Here is a 16,438-nt window from a genome sequence, read left to right on the forward strand (position 1 = left end):
TTTTTATGGTTTAAGGAATGCATTTTGTAGATGAAATCATGAAAAAACGATTATATACAACGGACATATATCGATATTACTGTGTACATGAATTTATGGATTATATTTACAAAAATTGTAATGGATCAGTTTTTGAATTCAGAATTGACTTTTGTTTTATTATTTTACGGTTTAAATCTTAGTCAAGGATGATCATCAAACTAAAAAGGAGCTGGTGTTTGCATTGGTAACAACAATATTATTGTAAGATATCAAAATTCCAAAAGGACATATCCTTGGTGATTGATGTACATGAACAAACTGATTTTGATTTCAAGCTACAAAGAAGAAGAAGAAGAAGAAAGGAAGAAAGATATACAAAAGAGAGAACTAGAGGAAGGGGAATAACAGATACTCTGCATAGAAGAGATTCCATATAAACCGATAATATTCTGAGATAGCTTCCTGCAACAACCAAAAGTTTCTACACCATATTAGATACACTTTCCAACAATCTTCGGTGATTTTAGAAGTTTAAGTTTGTACAAGTATTTTACCTTAGTGTAGTTAGCTTTTTCTAGTACCCATGTCTACCAAAAAATCAACAACAGTGATATTAGAGATTGGATGGATTTGGTATGTGTCAAAATGCAGAAAATAAAAGCATATAGTTATGACGTTTCTGGGCACTCTCTCAGACTGACAATACTATGTGAAGAGAAATAGCCAATAGGATGTATCTTTAGATGCTTACCTGGAAAATTAAGCCTGAAGCCAAGATCATGTGTACAGGAATCATCAGGCTACCTCTGAAAACCTGTTGATTGTTAAAGAATATGAATCAACTTGGACTTAGATTGTTAAAGAATATGAGGAAGGAGGTGTGTTTACCTGAGGCATGTAGACAGCTAGTGATATGGCAGAAACATAGTTAACTAGCAGAAGTCCAGAACCGAGGAATGCAATATTTCTCACTCCAAGTTTTGTTGCCAGGGTTGATATTTGGAACCTATTCAAAATTAATCAAAGGAACAAGCATGATTAACTAAACATGCTTGAACAAACACATAAAAACGTTCGTCAACCAAGTTTGTTGAGTGGTCGTAACGTATATATATCAAACGGAGCTGGTTAATCCAGGACAAACTATTAATTGCGTTTTGAAAAGACACCAGGATTGTATAGACGGAGCCAAAAAGAGCTGTGAGAAAATGGTATACTTACTTGCGATCTCCTTCAACATCAGGAAGATCTTTTGTAATAGCAATGACCAGCGCAAACAGTGTCACAAAAGATGTGATGAAAGCCACAGGTGCACTGCAAATACCGAATAAGTTGAGAGTAATATATTGTCATCTCCATTGTTCTCACGTTGAAATCAAAGAACAACATCGCATATTTTAAAACTCTATTCATACAAGTATGCAAAGTTCTCATTATTTCGACCTGTTTATCAAAATATCGTGCATTTGACTACTAACCTCCACTGAAACGGAAGTCCAAGAGCAGCTCTTGTAGCATGGTAAACACCAAAGTTTAGAAGGAATCCACGCACCTGATAAGGAAACATCGATACAGTATTTATGTTATTTAAAGATTCACATATGGTGATAGTTGAATTATTACACTGAGAAGCATAACACAGCCTTTACCGTTGCAATAATAAGAAATGCTGCAATTGGGAATCTTTTCATTCTCAATGGTGGTACAGAATAGATGGTTCCCAGAAAAAGGCCAAGACAGTACAGGGATGTAATGAATGGCCCAAAGTTAAATCCGACGACTAAAAGCCCTGCTATCGCAAAAAATATCACCAACAACCAGGCAGACTGCACTGATAGATCTCCTGCTGCTATTGGCAAGTATGGTTTGTTCACTCTGCAATACGATAATTCAAATATAAATAGAAAATAAGCCGGGTGATATACTGACTCAGAACTAGTGGTCATATGCATGGTACTCATAAGAAGTAACACATAGCACACTAGAAATTTATAACTATTGCTGCTTAAAACTATCATAGTGATGCTACATTAAATTATCATAGTGACCAATGTACATCTGCATTTAATGGTGCCACATACTTGTCGATTCCAATGTCGTAGATCTGATTGATGCCGACTATATACCCATTCCCACATATAAGAGCAAGAAGACCTGAAAGTGCCTTGAGTACAAGACTCCATTTGATTAGATGAGTGTTCTCTATCAAAGCTCTTGCCACCAAGGCACTGCCATAAAAATAATTACAGTCAAGCTAAATGAAAGCAAAGAATATGAAGTCCCTTCATAAATCAGATATGCAACAAAATACTAACGTGGATCCTAAAGCTGTTCCGCGGATCGTATGAGGCCTAAGAAATCTCCAGCAAGCATTTTGGAAACGGGAAATTCTATCCAGCACTGGATCAGACCCAGCAGCACCAACCTGAGAGCATGCCTGATAGTATCTAGTTGTGTGAGTGACATTGCAAAAACGCATAAACACCATAAAATCAAAACAATTACATGTTGCTAACTGAGCAAGTCTTAGAGAAACAACATAATATGTTGTTCAATAGCATAAAATTTCCAGATTCTACTACAAACATTCACCATTTCCAATCCTAGTATTCCTTAAATTTTCCAACTTTGTTTGATTTAACGAATTACGGGAGCTAATGCCACAATTAGTCGAGCTTATTAAACCACCAGTTCCAGATAAAGTATACCAAGATTTGATCTTTACCATCTTGACTAAAAGTCAAAAGCAACGGCAAATATGCTCGAACGAAGTCATACCCGGATCGAGATTTTTCGATAGTTAGTTGAAACAATTTTGGACCGCATTCTCGAAGATGATAAGCTTGTGAAGCGAACATCTTGAGGGAGGCTTATAAACTTCCCAGCTAAATGCACTGAAGGGCGATGGTGATTAGAAGAAGCTGCTGAGAAACGAGGCGCCAGAGACGAGAACCGGACACACGGTGATTGCGAGATCGAGAGTTCCATTGATGATGCCACCACTTCCACTAGCCAAGCCACACAAAAACAAAACAACTCTCTCTTCTTTACTCTGCTACTTTCATTTGTACGACGAAATTTGTTTTTGACTTGTGTGTTTGTCTTGTGTCCAATCCTTTTTCCGGTTCGGAAGAAGAAAGTACTGTAATAGACCGTTCCGGTTTGCTAATAAATTGGTTCCTTTTGGGTTAGAAAGATCTCGATTTCGATTTGAAAAGGTTAAATCAGAATTTGGACTAGGACACAATCATAATCAATTGATGAAGTACCGCAAAAACAAACAATCAATTGACTAAGTTTTACAAAATTGGATAATATTTGATGACTCTAATATTTTTCAGACAGGTAAAACAAACAATCTCGGTTAAAAGAAAGGAAAACAAACACAAAATGTTAGCTTATGAGTTGAGTCTGTCTCAACAAAAGATGTTAAGACATATTGGGTACAGTTTCAGCTTGTGCTGTCGAAAAACCTTGAGAGCTCTTTGACAGTGCTTCAGCTTCATCAGAAGCACTAGCGTTTGACTTCATTGTCTCTTTATCCTCCTCTTTCTGTATGACTATTCTCGATGGAGCTTCGGTATCAGTTTCACTTGATTTCTTTGTCTCTCTATGATCTTCATTACTCATGGCATTGACTTCAACCTCAAAACCTCTGGTTGTTTCATTTGTTCTCGCGTCTTTTGTCTCTGAACTCTCCTCCTCCTCTCTATCTTCATCCATGACCACAACTTCTGGAGCTTTGGTTTCGGTTCTCTCTGATAAATCATCAGCAGAGTTGTTGTCTCCTTCTTTGAAGAACTCGCCTATTTCTAATAGCTTCTGCGCTTTCAGTTCTCCTTCTTCATTAACATTGTCTGCTATATCAGCTTCTGAAACTTTCTTTGCAGCTACTTCCACCATTGCATCATCTACTTCTTTTGAAACTACTACATCTTCCGGAGCTAGTGAACCAGCTTTTAAGTTACTCATCTCCGGTTTATCTTTAGTCTCAGCATCTTCTAGAGCTTTATTTTCTGTACTTTCAGGTTTATCAGACTCCGAGTCAGTAACAACCTTTGGTTTGATATCTAAAGGCCCCAGCTTTGCATCAAGTTCCTTGACCAGACTTGTTAGTGATCTTGCATTCCGGGCTTCAGATAGCCGAGTAGACAACTGCAATAGACAGCAAAAGTTTCAAATAAAAGTCATGCTTTAAGCTCAAGAAAGATTGAAATGGGGAAAAACGTATATGCTGATATTTCACCTGCTGTATCAGTTCAGCTCGGGGTTTGAGATCATCGGGAGATGCTTCCTTGTAAATACTTCGGAGAATGTACATCAAATGAGAGCTTACATTATCCAAATGATGTTGTTGGAGCTCACATTGATGTACACCAGAGAGACAACCAACAGAATGAAATGGACAGTTCACAAGCTTCATAGGGCATACGGTTATACAATGCCTATCCATTTCACGTCTCATTATACTATCTGAGCAGTTTTGCTCACACGGAATGATCTTGAACGGGCAAACAGAATCATGATTCTCCATCTGATTCGCGCAGAAGACCGCAGTACAACCCTCGTTCTCACAGTTCATTGTTCTATACCCACAACTCAAGGCGTGCTTGGCGAGTTCTCCTTGTGTTTGGAACTTCATCTCACAATGAGAAGTGTTTTTAAAATCAACGTTTCTAAGCAAAGTCTGAGCAATGCCTTCTCTATGATCCGTCAACCAGAACCCGCTTATCTCCATCTCTTGCGCTAAATCATCGATGTTGTCTTCTCTCCTCTCGCTAAGCATCCAACCAGAAACCCGGCTGAAGAGGTTACGCTTAGAAGTGGCGAAATCATCGATGAAATCAGATATAATGTCAAAAGGATCATGAGAAGCTTCAATCTCCGAACCACCTTGAAGAACAATGTGTTCAGCCACGAAGCTTTCGCTTCTACGAGTCATATAATCGACCATCTCTTTCCGGATGTCAGCAGCGACAGAACCTGGACTCTTGAAGATATCACCGGTAGTGTTGTCGACACAAGCAGTGGCTAATCCAGGGAGAAAAACCTGAGCAATCTTGTGAACTACTTCTGTATCGTAAAGATCACAGTGAAACGAAGGTCCTCCTTCTTTCTGATCTTCGATACTCTCAAGATCCATCACAGGAGGATCCATTGCTGTATATATTATTAGAAAATGTCTGCAGACAAAACAAAATACAAAACGAAGAACCAAACATCGCTAGATCAGATCAAAAAAAAAATGCAACACAAAAACAAACACCCTGAATAAAAAAAAATCTCTACTTTTTCTGGAATTAAGACGAAACAACTCTTAATTCCGTTCGCGGCAACCATCACGGATCCAAAGTTTTAAAATTGAGTCAGATTACAAGCAAAAAAATTCAACTGTTGGATTGGATTGCATTGATAAAAGGAATGGAAGATAACAGAAAAAAAAAAAAAAAAAAANCAAACATTACCTTAGAAAGAAGTCGTGTCGTGTTCTAAACAGACAGAAATGAATCGGAGCAGGGGAACTAACAAACGCCTGTAAGGAGATCAGACGGCGGGATCGATCAAGGTGAAGGAAAGAAGACAAGAGAGAGATGGGAAGAGGCAACCTCCTCTGGTTTTGGCGCAATTAACGGAGTCTCTTTTTATTTTACCACAACTTTGGTCGCCTCTTCTTCGATTAAACTCTCTCCTTTTTTTTTTTTTTTACTTTTTTCTCTTACAATTTTTATTTTTGCAATTGGTACAATGATTTTTACTCAAGTGCATCACATTTTTTACAAGAACCTAAAAAAGCAATTCTAGGGAAAAATTGAAATACCTTTCTTTTTCTTATCTAATTTACCAACTCAATGAAAATATATTTAAATTGAATAGATGAAAAATATAAAATAATAATCGAATATATATATATATATGAATTTAATTTATCAAACTTAGTTGTAAATACGATACTATAAATTTTATTTATTTCATACAAATTAGGGTATATAATATACTATGGTATAGATTATTAATATTAACTAGATATTATGGAACAGTGGTGTCACTGCAAGATTTTTTTTTCCCCCTTTTTAATTTTTCCGAAAGACGGAGGAGAGTAAATTAAACTAAGGCACGACACGACCCGACCCTTGCCGTATCTTTGAATTTATGATGGCGGCTCCGGAGGATGAATCTTCCGCTCAGTCTCAATCATCTTCTGCCACGGCGGCTCCTACGCCTCCTCCTTCCTCTTCCCCTTCTTCCGCCGGGGATCATTACCTCGCTAAGTGTATCCTCCGTCCCAGCGTCGTTCTCCAGGTTGCTTATGGATACTTCCGCTCCCGTTCCTCCCGCGACATAGTTTTCGGCAAGGTCTGAGTTCTTCCTTCTTCTTCTACTGATCTCTACCTTTTTTATGGATTTGGATTCTGATTTGTTTCGTGGGTATCTGTTAAACATCTCTCCTTTAGGGATTGGGATTTTGATATGCGACTCGAGTATCTGCACTTGTTTCACTTTTTTTTAGCTGTTTTGTCTGTTGAGGGCATTATGAAAAGAGTAAAAAGTTTTATACTTTCTTCTGGGTATGGTAGTTGCATCAGGATGTTATATAGATGTATAGTCTGTAGAGCAGAGATCCAGTGTGAAAAGCTAAGGTCTGTAGTGCGTGCCAGGTATAATGGTATGTTAAATTTTGTTTCTTAATCAGTAACGAGAATGTTTTTTTTTTTCTCTTACCAGGAGACATGCATAGAATTGGTGATTATTGGTGAAGATGGGATTGTTGAATCGGTGTGTGAACAGAATGTCTTTGGAACAATTAAGGATTTGGCTGTCATACCCCAGAGTAACAAACTATATTCAAATAGTTTTCAGGTAAGCATTTTACTTTTAGACACTAAATAATCTTATTTTACTGATCAGGTATTTTACTTTTTCAAATGGGTAACGACCGAGCTCTTGTTTTGTTAGTGATAGGAATGCATATCTCTGTGATTAGTTATGTCAACCATCTGTTATCTTTTGTAGATGGGAAAAGACCTTCTCGCTGTTCTTTCTGATTCTGGAAAGCTCTCATTTCTCTCATTTAGCAATGAAATGCACAGGTTTCTTTCTCGTGTACTCTTATTTATCCCGCAAACCTAATGTTACCATGCTCATTTTACTGCTGTCTGGTGTATAGGTTCTCGCCCATACAACATGTTCAACTTTCAAGTCCAGGTAACTCAAGGATTCAACTTGGAAGAATGCTCACAATAGATTCCAGGCACGTTTTCATAAACCATGATTTTTTTACTTCATTATCCTATTGATGACGTAGATATTACTTTTCCTGTATATTTTGGCCATTTCCCTCGTACTCACTCTTGGATTTTTTAGTTGAATTGGAGCGTTCATGTTTTTTAGCCACACCTTACTGCTAAAGCTAACATTTTGTATCTTGAATAGCAACGAGTAATTTTGACTTCTGTAATGCATTTTGCAGTGGTCTCTTTCTTGCTGTCAGTGCGTATCATGATCGTTTTGATCTGTTTTCCCTCTCAACATCGTCTATGGGTGATATTATTCATAAGGTATTGATTTCTGCCACCAACTTCGCTATTTTTTGTAACTTCAGTAGACAGCAGGGTTACCTTTAGTTGTATGTCATGAGTGATATGGAAAGAGTGGCTAAAAAATTATATTTAATGTCTTTAATTTTAGAGGATTTCTTATCCTTCTGAAGACGGAGGGAATGGTAGTTCTGTACAAGCAATATCTGGTACTATTTGGAGCATGTGTTTCATTTCTAAAGATTTTCATGAATCCAAGGAGTATGGTCCTGTTCTTGCCATTGTTACAAATAGGTATGAATATGTTCAGTTTGAAAAGCTCTGTTTTCAGTTATTGTGCTTGCTTCATGAGAGTGTCTGTCATCCCAGGGTTACTTACAGTATTTTTCTGATTGTATAGGAAAGGGTCTCTCATGAATGAGCTGGTTTTGTTTAAATGGAATGTCAAAGAGGAATCCATGTCTATAATATCAGAGTATGTTGAACCTGGGGCTCTGGCACATAGCATTGTCGAAGTACCTCACTCCTGTGGATTTGCCTTTCTCTTCAGGGTTGGTGATGCGCTCTTAATGGATCTTAGAGATCCTCAAAACCCTTGCTGTCTGTTTAGGACATCCTTAGATCTTGTTCCCGCTTCATTAGTGGAAGAGCATTTTGTTGAAGAGTCGTGTCGAGTACAAGATGGTGACGATGAGGGTCTTTTTAATGTTGCTGCATGTGCTTTGTTAGAGCTCAGGGATTATGATCCCATGTTCATAGATTCTGAAAGTGACATTGGGAAGTTGAGTTCTAAGCATGTCTCTTCATGGACTTGGGAGCCGGAAAATAATCATAACCCTCGGATGATTATTTGCTTAGATGATGGTGAATTTTTCATGTTTGAACTCATATATGAGGATGATGGAGTTAAAGTAAATCTGTCAGAATGTTTATACAAAGGTTTACCATGCAAGGAAATTCTATGGGTCGAAGGTGGGTTCTTGGCTACGTTTGCGGAAATGGCAGATGGAACGGTTTTCAAATTGGGAACTGAAAAGCTACATTGGATGAGTTCCATACAAAATATTGCTCCGATCTTGGATTTTTCGGTTATGGATGACCAGAATGAGAAACGAGACCAAATATTTGCTTGCTGTGGTGTAACCCCTGAAGGCTCTTTGAGAATTATTCGTAGTGGCATTAATGTAGAAAAACTTCTGAAAACCGCGCCCGTTTATCAAGGAATAACTGGTACTTGGACTGTTAAAATGAAACTTACTGATGTATACCATTCATTTCTTGTTTTGTCATTTGTTGAAGAGACCAGGGTTTTATCAGTTGGATTAAGTTTCAAAGATGTCACTGATGCAGTTGGTTTCCAGTCTGATGTTTGTACCTTGGCATGTGGGCTTGTTGCTGATGGTTTGTTGGTTCAGATTCACCAAGGTGCAATAAGGCTGTGCATGCCCACCACGGATGCGCATTCTGATGGTATTCCTGTCTCTTTACCATTTTTCTCGTCGTGGTTTCCCGAAAATGTCAGTATCAGCTTGGGTGCAGTTGGTCAAAATTTGATAGTTGTCTCTACATCTAACCCTTGTTTCTTGTCTATTCTTGGGATCAAATCACCATCATCTCAGTGCTGTGAAATCTACGAAATTCAGCGAGTAACATTGCAGTATGAAGTTTCCTGCATCTCAGTTCCTCAAAAACATATTGGAAAGAAGAGATCCCGTGCTTCTTCCTGGGATAATAGTTGCAAAGCTGCGATTCCTTCTGGTATGGAGCAAGGCTATACGTTTGTGATTGGCACACATAAGCCTTCTGTTGAGGTCCTCTCCTTCTCAGAAGATGGTGTTGGTGTACGAGTCCTTGCTTCTGGGTTGGTATCGCTAACAAATACAATGGGAACTGTTATTAGTGGATGCATTCCTCAAGATGTAAGACTCGTGTTAGTTGATCAACTTTATGTCCTTTCTGGGTTGAGAAATGGGATGCTGCTCCGTTTTGAATGGCCTCCTTTTTCACATTCATCCGGGTTTAATTGTCCAGATTATTTTAGTTACTCCAAAGAAGAGATGGACATTGTTGTGGGGAAAAAAGACAATTTACCCATCAACCTTCTGTTAATTGCCACCCGACGCATTGGCATCACACCTGTTTTCTTGGTTCCATTCAGTGATTCACTGGATTCAGACATAATAGCTCTTAGTGACAGGCCATGGTTGTTACAAACAGCTCGACAAAGCCTTTCATATACTTCCATCTCATTCCAACCTTCTACTCATGCAACTCCTGTATGTTCGTCTGAATGCCCTCAAGGAATTCTTTTTGTTTCAGAGAACTGTTTACATCTGGTAAGTATTCTAGTTTACAAATTTTAACTTCAGGTTTCCACGGACCATTTTGTTATGCTTTGGAAAAATATATGCAAATTCCATTGATCAGTGGTCAATGTTTTGATATGGTTTACCTGAAAATAGTTACCAACTGTATTTGCTAATTGCTTGCATCTATAATTTCGTAGTCTTATACAGGATAGACAGTTGTGGGAATATGTTGGAGCTATTATTTGGGTCCGGCTATGATCGCCTGATGTATATGCTTCTTTTGTAGGTGGAGATGGTGCACAGCAAGCGGCTTAATGCGCAAAAGTTTCACCTTGGAGGCACCCCGCGAAAGGTTATCTACCATAGTGAAAGCAAACTATTGATTGTGATGAGAACAGATCTGTATGATACGTGTACGTCTGATATATGCTGTGTGGACCCGCTCAGTGGGTCAATCTTATCATCTTACAAGCTCAAACCTGGAGAAGCTGGAAAGTCAATGGAGCTTGTACGTGTGGGAAATGAGCATGTCCTTGTGGTTGGGACGAGTTTGTCTTCTGGTCCTGCTATACTACCCAGTGGTGAAGCCGAAAGGTTGGAAATCTGGTTCTTAGCCACTTGTTAACTTGACCTTGGAGTGAAAGTGGTGACTGATGTAAGACGAAATTTGTACTGACTGTGTGACCTTTGAATGCCTTTTTACAGTACAAAAGGACGATTAATCATTCTCTGCTTAGAACACACTCAAAACTCGGATAGTGGCTCAATGACAATTTGTTCAAAGGCTGGTTCGTCTTCCCAACGTACATCACCTTTTCGTGATGTTGTGGGATACCCAACAGAACAATTATCAAACAGTAGTCTTTGTAGCAGTCCAGATGATAACAGCTATGATGGAATCAAACTTGATGAAGCTGAAACTTGGCAGTTAAGATTGGCCTCTGCAACCACTTGGCCGGGCATGGTACTTGCAATCTGTCCATACCTTGATCATTACTTCCTGGCATCTGCTGGCAATGCTGTAAGCCTCACTTTGATTATCTATAGTTTTGTGCCAATTGTTTAACATGCTAATCTGCTAACAAAGACTATGGTCTTCAATAGTTCTATGTATGTGGTTTTCCGAACGATAGTCCTGAGAGAATGAAGAGGTTTGCGGTTGGAAGGACTCGTTTTATGATAACATCTCTGCGCACATACTTCACTAGAATTGTCGTTGGTGATTGCCGTGATGGTGTTCTATTTTTTTCTTATCACGAGGTTTGTTCTGTTGTCACTAATGAATATTACCTTCTGTTGTTTCTTTCTTATATGTCTTCTGATTTCTTTGCCTACTTGATTTTGGCTAAAAATGTTTGAGATTCTTTTTTTTTCCATGTTACTGAAGGACTCGAAGAAACTTCACCAAATATATTGTGATCCAGCGCAGAGGTTAGTTGCTGACTGCTTTCTAATGGATGCCAATTCTGTTGCTGTATCTGATCGCAAGGGAAGTATAGCAATCTTGTCTTGCAAAGATCATGCAGACTTTGGTAAGAAGCACTTAGCCTTTTCTCATGAAGCTCAGATATTACTCTCTTTTCACTCTTCCATTTCTCAAGTTTAGCTTTTATCGAACAATGTTCACTACAGTTTAAAAGGTGTGATCTAGTAGATTATAGATACTAGATTTATGTCCAAATAGTACTTGCTGTGTCAGCCAGTCGGCAAACCCCCAGCCGATCGTGATGATCACACTTGGAGGAGTATGCAATATTGTTTAAATATGCTGCATAACATGTAGCTTAGTTTAGATGTCAAAGATGGAAGTACCAACGTCATTTAAATTGATTGCTTGATAGTAGGACTAAATTTAGTATCTAGTCTTCGCTGATCTTCCTTGTTCTTACGAATCTTTAAGATGCTATAAAACAAACCTGTTATAGAGGCTAATTTTTATGATTGCTAACTGAAAATACCTTGTGATGATCCAGAATATTCAAGTCCGGAGTCCAACCTGAATCTAAACTGTGCTTATTACATGGGCGAGATTGCCATGGCTATCAAAAAGGTGATTCCTAGACTTGCAGCGAGCATTACACTTTATAATAATAGAAAAGGCTAATGCTGCTATCTTAATTGCTTTCTGTTCACTCAGTGGTTAACCAATAGATATATATATCTGTATGTCAATTTATTTCTGCTTGCCCCCACCTTCTTAACAGGGTTGCAACATCTATAAACTTCCAGCTGATGATGGACTGCAGAGTTTTGGTCTTAGTAAAAGTATTGGCACAGCTGATGACACTATCATAGCAGGCACGCTATTGGGAAGTATATTTGTATTTGCTCCTATTACAAGGTATAATTTGAATATCTGACTGAAGACATTGCTAGTTTATGGCATAAGTAATACGTAGTTTTGGAAAGATATTGCCTTGACCTTCTTTTCCACCAAATAGAGGCTCTTTTTGTCTTGTGTAATACTTAGTTACCCTTAAACTTGCACCAGAAAATTCTGTTTGTGCTTATTTTCCTGGGTAAGTTCAATGACTGATCACCAATTTCTGTAGTGAGGAATATGAGCTCTTAGAAGCTGTCCAAGCGAAGCTCGGGATCCACCCGCTTACTGCTCCTGTTCTTGGTAATGATCATAAGGAGTTCCGAGGTCGAGAGAATCCGGTAAGTGAACCAGAAAAGTTCTAATTTTCTATATGTGAGAATAATATCATGTCTAATAGCCGAGTTCACACTTCAATGTTTGCATTCGGTGGGACTTTAAATGTGTGTCTGTGGGCACGAAAAGAGTGTGCTAAAAAGCTAACTCTTATCCATTATTGCTAGTATGATACATAAATTTTCACTTGTTGCAGTACCAAGCAACAAAGATATTGGATGGTGACATGCTTGCTCAGTTCTTGGAGCTTACAAATAGACAGCAAGAGTCAGTTTTATCGACACCTCCGCCATCACCAAGTACATCAAAAGCAAGTTCAAAACAACGTTCTTCTCCGCCTCTCATGCTACACCAAGTTGTACAGTTGCTTGAGCGTGTCCATTACGCTTTACACTAGGTCATCCTCTTTGCAGCCTGCTTTCTTACCGAGGCTTGCAATTAAAGCATGGCAGTTCTACGATTAACAAAAACTCACTAATTTGATCTGGTGCGTAAATGAGTCGAAAATCTTCTTAGCTGGAATCTAAATATGGAATTTTTAAATTAACTGGTAAAGAAGCAGTAAATATTGAATATTGAATGTTTACAAGCTTATCGACATTATAGGATGCAAAGAGTTGGAAATACCCAGTCTCAGGACCTGCCTTGTGTACTCTCTCTCCCTGCTAATTTTGTAGGGGAGGATACTTCCCCTGTGTACAGAAGTTGATGAATGAAGTGGGTTTTCTAGTGCATAGGACTCAGTATCATTGTGTATATAAAGACGAATTACCAAATAATTCTCCATCTCTGTAATTCGGTATAAAACTATGATTCCTACTGTGCAAGTTAACAAATTTAGAAACTGGCAAGGACGTTGCAGATAAATGGGGAATTCAATAGATGTAGAACTAAGAGAATCACTAGAATCAAGTTTAACATGGACTCAAAATTGTCGTTTCACACCCGTGTGTCTAATTTAACAGTCGCTATTGGTTTGCAACTCTTACAGCCTTGTTCAGATGGTTGCTTCTCAAAATTTTAGAATTTTACAAAAATTGGGGGTTTGTTACAACAAAATCTCAGGCCAAGGTACTGTCTGCATACTCCATCGCCCTCTGTTTCACGTATTCCACTCTCTCCTCGTCACAAACAGATTTCTCATATTCCAAGTACTTCTTGAACAAGAACTGAGAACACACAGCACAAAATAGTTTAGAATCCATAGTAATCAATAACACTTTATGAAACAGATTTAGAGAACAGGCTGTTTCGCACCTTCATCTTCTTAGGAGGCAAGCTCAAGCTAATGGCTCTCTCGAATAAAGATCTAATTACATCCACTTCTCCCAGCCGGATCTCCTGTACAAGACAAACATGAGATTACAAGTTAGAAATGCTAGAAAGATGGCAATGAAACATAAACTTTGGAGAAGCGGAATATAAACGAACTTGGTCCAGATATACACTCCACAAGTCTGTTCTTTTCGGGTATTCCCTAAGAACGCCTTCAAATAGTGATCTCCCTCTATCCGCAACTCCACATTTGAACTCAAGGATAGCAGTCTGTGATATGAACTTAATGTGCTTATGGCGTGGAAGACATAGCAAGGCACGATTCACAACGGATTGAATGCCTTCCTCGTTTTGTTTTAGAGAACTTTGTATTTTCCTTGACCAAATCTACAAAAAAAAAAAACCGTCAAATACAATTGGTTAGAGTGACGAGCCAAGCCTTGCTTTGAGAAGATAAAGATCAAACAGCATATACCTTGCAAGATTGCTTGAACTTCTTAATCATCTCATCAAGCAGCTTATCAGCCAATTTATGTTGCTCTGTTCTCTCATACACGCCCAAGAGTGCAAGGTAAACTTTTTTTGGGTCACAGTATTGACGGGCCCTCTCAAACACTTTCTTAACAGCTTCCTGGAGATGAGAAAAAAAACGAGGGTTAAGTAGCAATATATAGCCTATTATTGGTAACATCTAAAAAGCGTTTGCTGTCGTCTTCTATCTACCTCTGGAGGACTTCCATGTTCATTTTCCAAATTGAAGTAAGCAACCCATATGTTTAGCCTTTCTTCTTCCTCACGGATATTTATAGTCTTTAAAGCCCTTCAGTAGAAATTAAGTATAAGACAAGATAAACAAAATGAATAACACACGTAAACTTAAATGCTTTACCAAGAAGATTTAGATCCAGACGGTTATATGATTATGTAATATATATAGGTCCCAAAAAAACAGTTTCTGCCCTAAACCTGTATCAGTAAGTATCCCCTTGAATGATACAGAGTAGTTAGGAACAAGTACCTCTCAGCAATTGACCTGGCTTTCTCAATATCAGCCAAGCTGAGCATGAACGCCATATATTTTATCCAGACAAAGCTGCTGTTTGGAGAGCTTCTAACCAATTTCTCAAACTCATCAGCACTCTCAGGTGCATGATTCTCCAGCAATCTTCCTTCAGCAGCTTGTATTTTTTTCTCTCTACACAAGTAGATTTTTTCAACGTGAGTTGAAACCAAATATAAAGCATCTTGGTTTTTTTGTGAGGAACTAAAGAAATAGCCTTATTGAGGAACTAAAGAATTAGCCAACCTTTCCTCCCTGACTTTTTGCTTTTCCCTTCTCTTGCTCTTTTCATCTTTATCAGCTCCCTGTAGTTTTCCATGATTCTGACCGTTGTCAATGTCCGTCTCCTCAATGTCATCAAGGTCAACCTCAAGCGGAGGGATAGAAGCCCTTGACTCTACTTGAGCAAGAACCACAGAGGTTCCACTATGTTTTCCACCGCTTGTTTCCTGGAACCCAGAATCACCGACTGCTGCAAGTACTTCTGAGTTCGGATCATTGATTGGATCACATTCCATGCTTGTTTTATTAGCATTCTCTTCAGAAGGTGGCTGTGCGTCGACATCATCACCACTAATAAGATAAGAACTCTTCATGCTGAGCGATATACGTTGCTTTTCCTCGTCAAGCTAGAGCAAACGCCAAAATGAAAAGGAACATCACTAAATGGAACTTCCATAGTAACAGAGATCACAAAAAAACTATGTTCAAGTTAATTTCCAAAATAATAGTTACTGGGGTCCTAGCATAAGGCTAAGAGGAACAGTGGTTTTCAGGAACAATACTACACAGCACTAACTATCTATGACAAAAGACCACCTACCTTCAAAATTTTTGCGGTGACGCTCTCTCCGGCCTTATATCTAGCTTGCATATTCTTGATAACATCATCGGAAAGCTGTGTTTTGTGACATAATCCATCCTATAACAAAACAAAAGGTAGAAGCAATGAGGTAAATTATTGCAAGTCTGGTTACTCTACTAGGATGATTTGAAGCAGCATACAGTTTGGAAATAACAGATTTTAAGGAATACACAAAACTAGATCTTTACCATGCCAGTTTGACCTATGGTAATGAATAAGCCATAGGGCTCCACACGTTTGATTCTCCCAGAAATCATATCTCCAACATGGAGTTTCTTCAAGTCATAAGACTCAGATTTTGGCTGCCCACCAGCATTTACTGTCTTCAAAGTGACTTCTATCCGCTTAGATAAAGGCTCCACATTTAAAACCCTACAATGTATATTGGTAAGAGCATAACATAAAGTATATTAAAAAATATCTATTTGACAGGAAGTCTGCATTACCTGCCAGTTACAAGTTTTCCTACTGGGAATTCCTTTTCGGGATCCTTAACAAAAGTATCACATAGATTGGAAAGTAGAACTTTTGCCTCGACTGTCCTTGAAAGTATAATAAAACAACCTTTCGACATTGTATTTTTGACATAACCCTGTGAAAGTTCGAAGTTAACATAAGTTCTACCATGAAAGTAATAGATTGCAAAGTCATGGTTATTAAGCCAAAAATACCTGGACGCCCATATCAGGAGAAAGATCTTCAATCCTCTCGAAACGCTTGCAAACATTGTCACTGCAAATCATAAGGTTAATACGT

At 38.4% G+C, this 16,438-nt stretch overlaps 4 protein-coding genes across 6 annotated transcripts in view; 1 reads left to right on the forward strand and 3 right to left on the reverse strand.

Moving 5' to 3' along the window:
* Positions 198 to 3,064, reverse strand: LOC104776009 (homogentisate solanesyltransferase, chloroplastic-like). Its single transcript, XM_010500000.2, has 10 exons — positions 2,761 to 3,064; positions 2,298 to 2,419; positions 2,064 to 2,210; positions 1,632 to 1,857; positions 1,461 to 1,534; positions 1,204 to 1,296; positions 871 to 988; positions 734 to 796; positions 537 to 569; positions 198 to 444 (listed from the first exon to the last, which is right to left on the reverse strand). The coding sequence occupies exons 1-10, from the start codon at positions 2,968 to 2,970 to the stop codon at positions 370 to 372; spliced, it is 1,161 nt and encodes a 386-aa protein (XP_010498302.1). The 5' UTR covers positions 2,971 to 3,064; the 3' UTR covers positions 198 to 369.
* Positions 3,249 to 5,672, reverse strand: LOC104776018. The gene is made up of 3 exons (XM_010500012.2): positions 5,448 to 5,672; positions 4,229 to 5,165; positions 3,249 to 4,137 (listed from the first exon to the last, which is right to left on the reverse strand). The coding sequence occupies exons 2-3, from the start codon at positions 5,138 to 5,140 to the stop codon at positions 3,412 to 3,414; spliced, it is 1,638 nt and encodes a 545-aa protein (XP_010498314.1). The 5' UTR covers positions 5,141 to 5,165; positions 5,448 to 5,672; the 3' UTR covers positions 3,249 to 3,411.
* On the forward strand, positions 6,039 to 13,306 carry LOC104776027 (pre-mRNA-splicing factor prp12-like). 2 transcript variants are annotated; one of them, XR_766091.2, is made up of 16 exons: positions 6,039 to 6,336; positions 6,706 to 6,840; positions 6,994 to 7,070; positions 7,148 to 7,231; positions 7,451 to 7,538; positions 7,669 to 7,811; positions 7,918 to 9,853; positions 10,113 to 10,420; positions 10,532 to 10,847; positions 10,931 to 11,086; positions 11,214 to 11,358; positions 11,800 to 11,876; positions 12,031 to 12,167; positions 12,379 to 12,487; positions 12,679 to 12,969; positions 13,089 to 13,306. XR_766091.2 is itself a non-coding variant. In XM_010500023.2 (15 exons), exons 1-15 carry the CDS (start codon positions 6,133 to 6,135, stop codon positions 12,877 to 12,879), a joined length of 4,116 nt encoding a protein of 1,371 aa, XP_010498325.1. In that variant the 5' UTR covers positions 6,039 to 6,132; the 3' UTR covers positions 12,880 to 13,306. The 2 variants fall into 2 exon arrangements, 1 of the variants encoding a protein (XP_010498325.1); XM_010500023.2 differs by having other exon boundaries at positions 12,679 to 13,306.
* Positions 13,368 to 16,438, reverse strand: part of LOC104776039 (rRNA biogenesis protein RRP5) — a 20,912-nt gene continuing 17,841 nt past the window's right edge. For both annotated transcript variants that reach the window (XM_019245731.1, XM_010500038.2), the window contains exons 31-41: positions 16,354 to 16,414; positions 16,129 to 16,274; positions 15,871 to 16,054; positions 15,641 to 15,739; positions 15,064 to 15,446; positions 14,776 to 14,952; positions 14,481 to 14,577; positions 14,233 to 14,388; positions 13,914 to 14,144; positions 13,740 to 13,823; positions 13,368 to 13,651 (exon numbers count right to left, since the gene is read on the reverse strand). In XM_019245731.1, the coding sequence (XP_019101276.1) occupies positions 13,544 to 13,651; positions 13,740 to 13,823; positions 13,914 to 14,144; positions 14,233 to 14,388; positions 14,481 to 14,577; positions 14,776 to 14,952; positions 15,064 to 15,446; positions 15,641 to 15,739; positions 15,871 to 16,054; positions 16,129 to 16,274; positions 16,354 to 16,414 (1,726 nt within the window). In that variant the 3' untranslated portion in view covers positions 13,368 to 13,543. The remainder of the gene's footprint in view (positions 13,652 to 13,739; positions 13,824 to 13,913; positions 14,145 to 14,232; positions 14,389 to 14,480; positions 14,578 to 14,775; positions 14,953 to 15,063; positions 15,447 to 15,640; positions 15,740 to 15,870; positions 16,055 to 16,128; positions 16,275 to 16,353; positions 16,415 to 16,438) is intronic.

The sequence above is a fragment of the Camelina sativa genome, chromosome 1 (assembly GCF_000633955.1).
Source record: "Camelina sativa cultivar DH55 chromosome 1, Cs, whole genome shotgun sequence".
NCBI classification, from domain to species: Eukaryota; Viridiplantae; Streptophyta; class Magnoliopsida; order Brassicales; family Brassicaceae; genus Camelina; species Camelina sativa.

Bases quoted from the DNA above. Each gene is read 5' to 3' on its own strand.
- LOC104776009 (XM_010500000.2), bottom strand. From the start codon at position 2,970: ATGGAACTCTCGATCTCGCAATCACCGTGTGTCCGGTTCTCGTCTCTG. The intron at 1,858-2,063 runs GTATGTGGCACC...ATCGTATTGCAG, and splicing joins TACGACATTGGAATCGACAA to AGTGAACAAACCATACTTGC. The intron at 797-870 runs GTAAACACACCT...AACAATCAACAG, and splicing joins TAGCTGTCTACATGCCTCAG to GTTTTCAGAGGTAGCCTGAT.
- LOC104776018 (XM_010500012.2), bottom strand. From the start codon at position 5,140: ATGGATCCTCCTGTGATGGATCTTGAGAGTATCGAAGATCAGAAAGAA. The intron at 4,138-4,228 runs GTGAAATATCAG...TGTCTATTGCAG, and splicing joins GAGCTGAACTGATACAGCAG to TTGTCTACTCGGCTATCTGA.
- LOC104776027 (XM_010500023.2), top strand. From the start codon at position 6,133: ATGATGGCGGCTCCGGAGGATGAATCTTCCGCTCAGTCTCAATCATCT. The intron at 6,841-6,993 runs GTAAGCATTTTA...TATCTTTTGTAG, and splicing joins TATATTCAAATAGTTTTCAG to ATGGGAAAAGACCTTCTCGC. The intron at 9,854-10,112 runs GTAAGTATTCTA...CTTCTTTTGTAG, and splicing joins CAGAGAACTGTTTACATCTG to GTGGAGATGGTGCACAGCAA.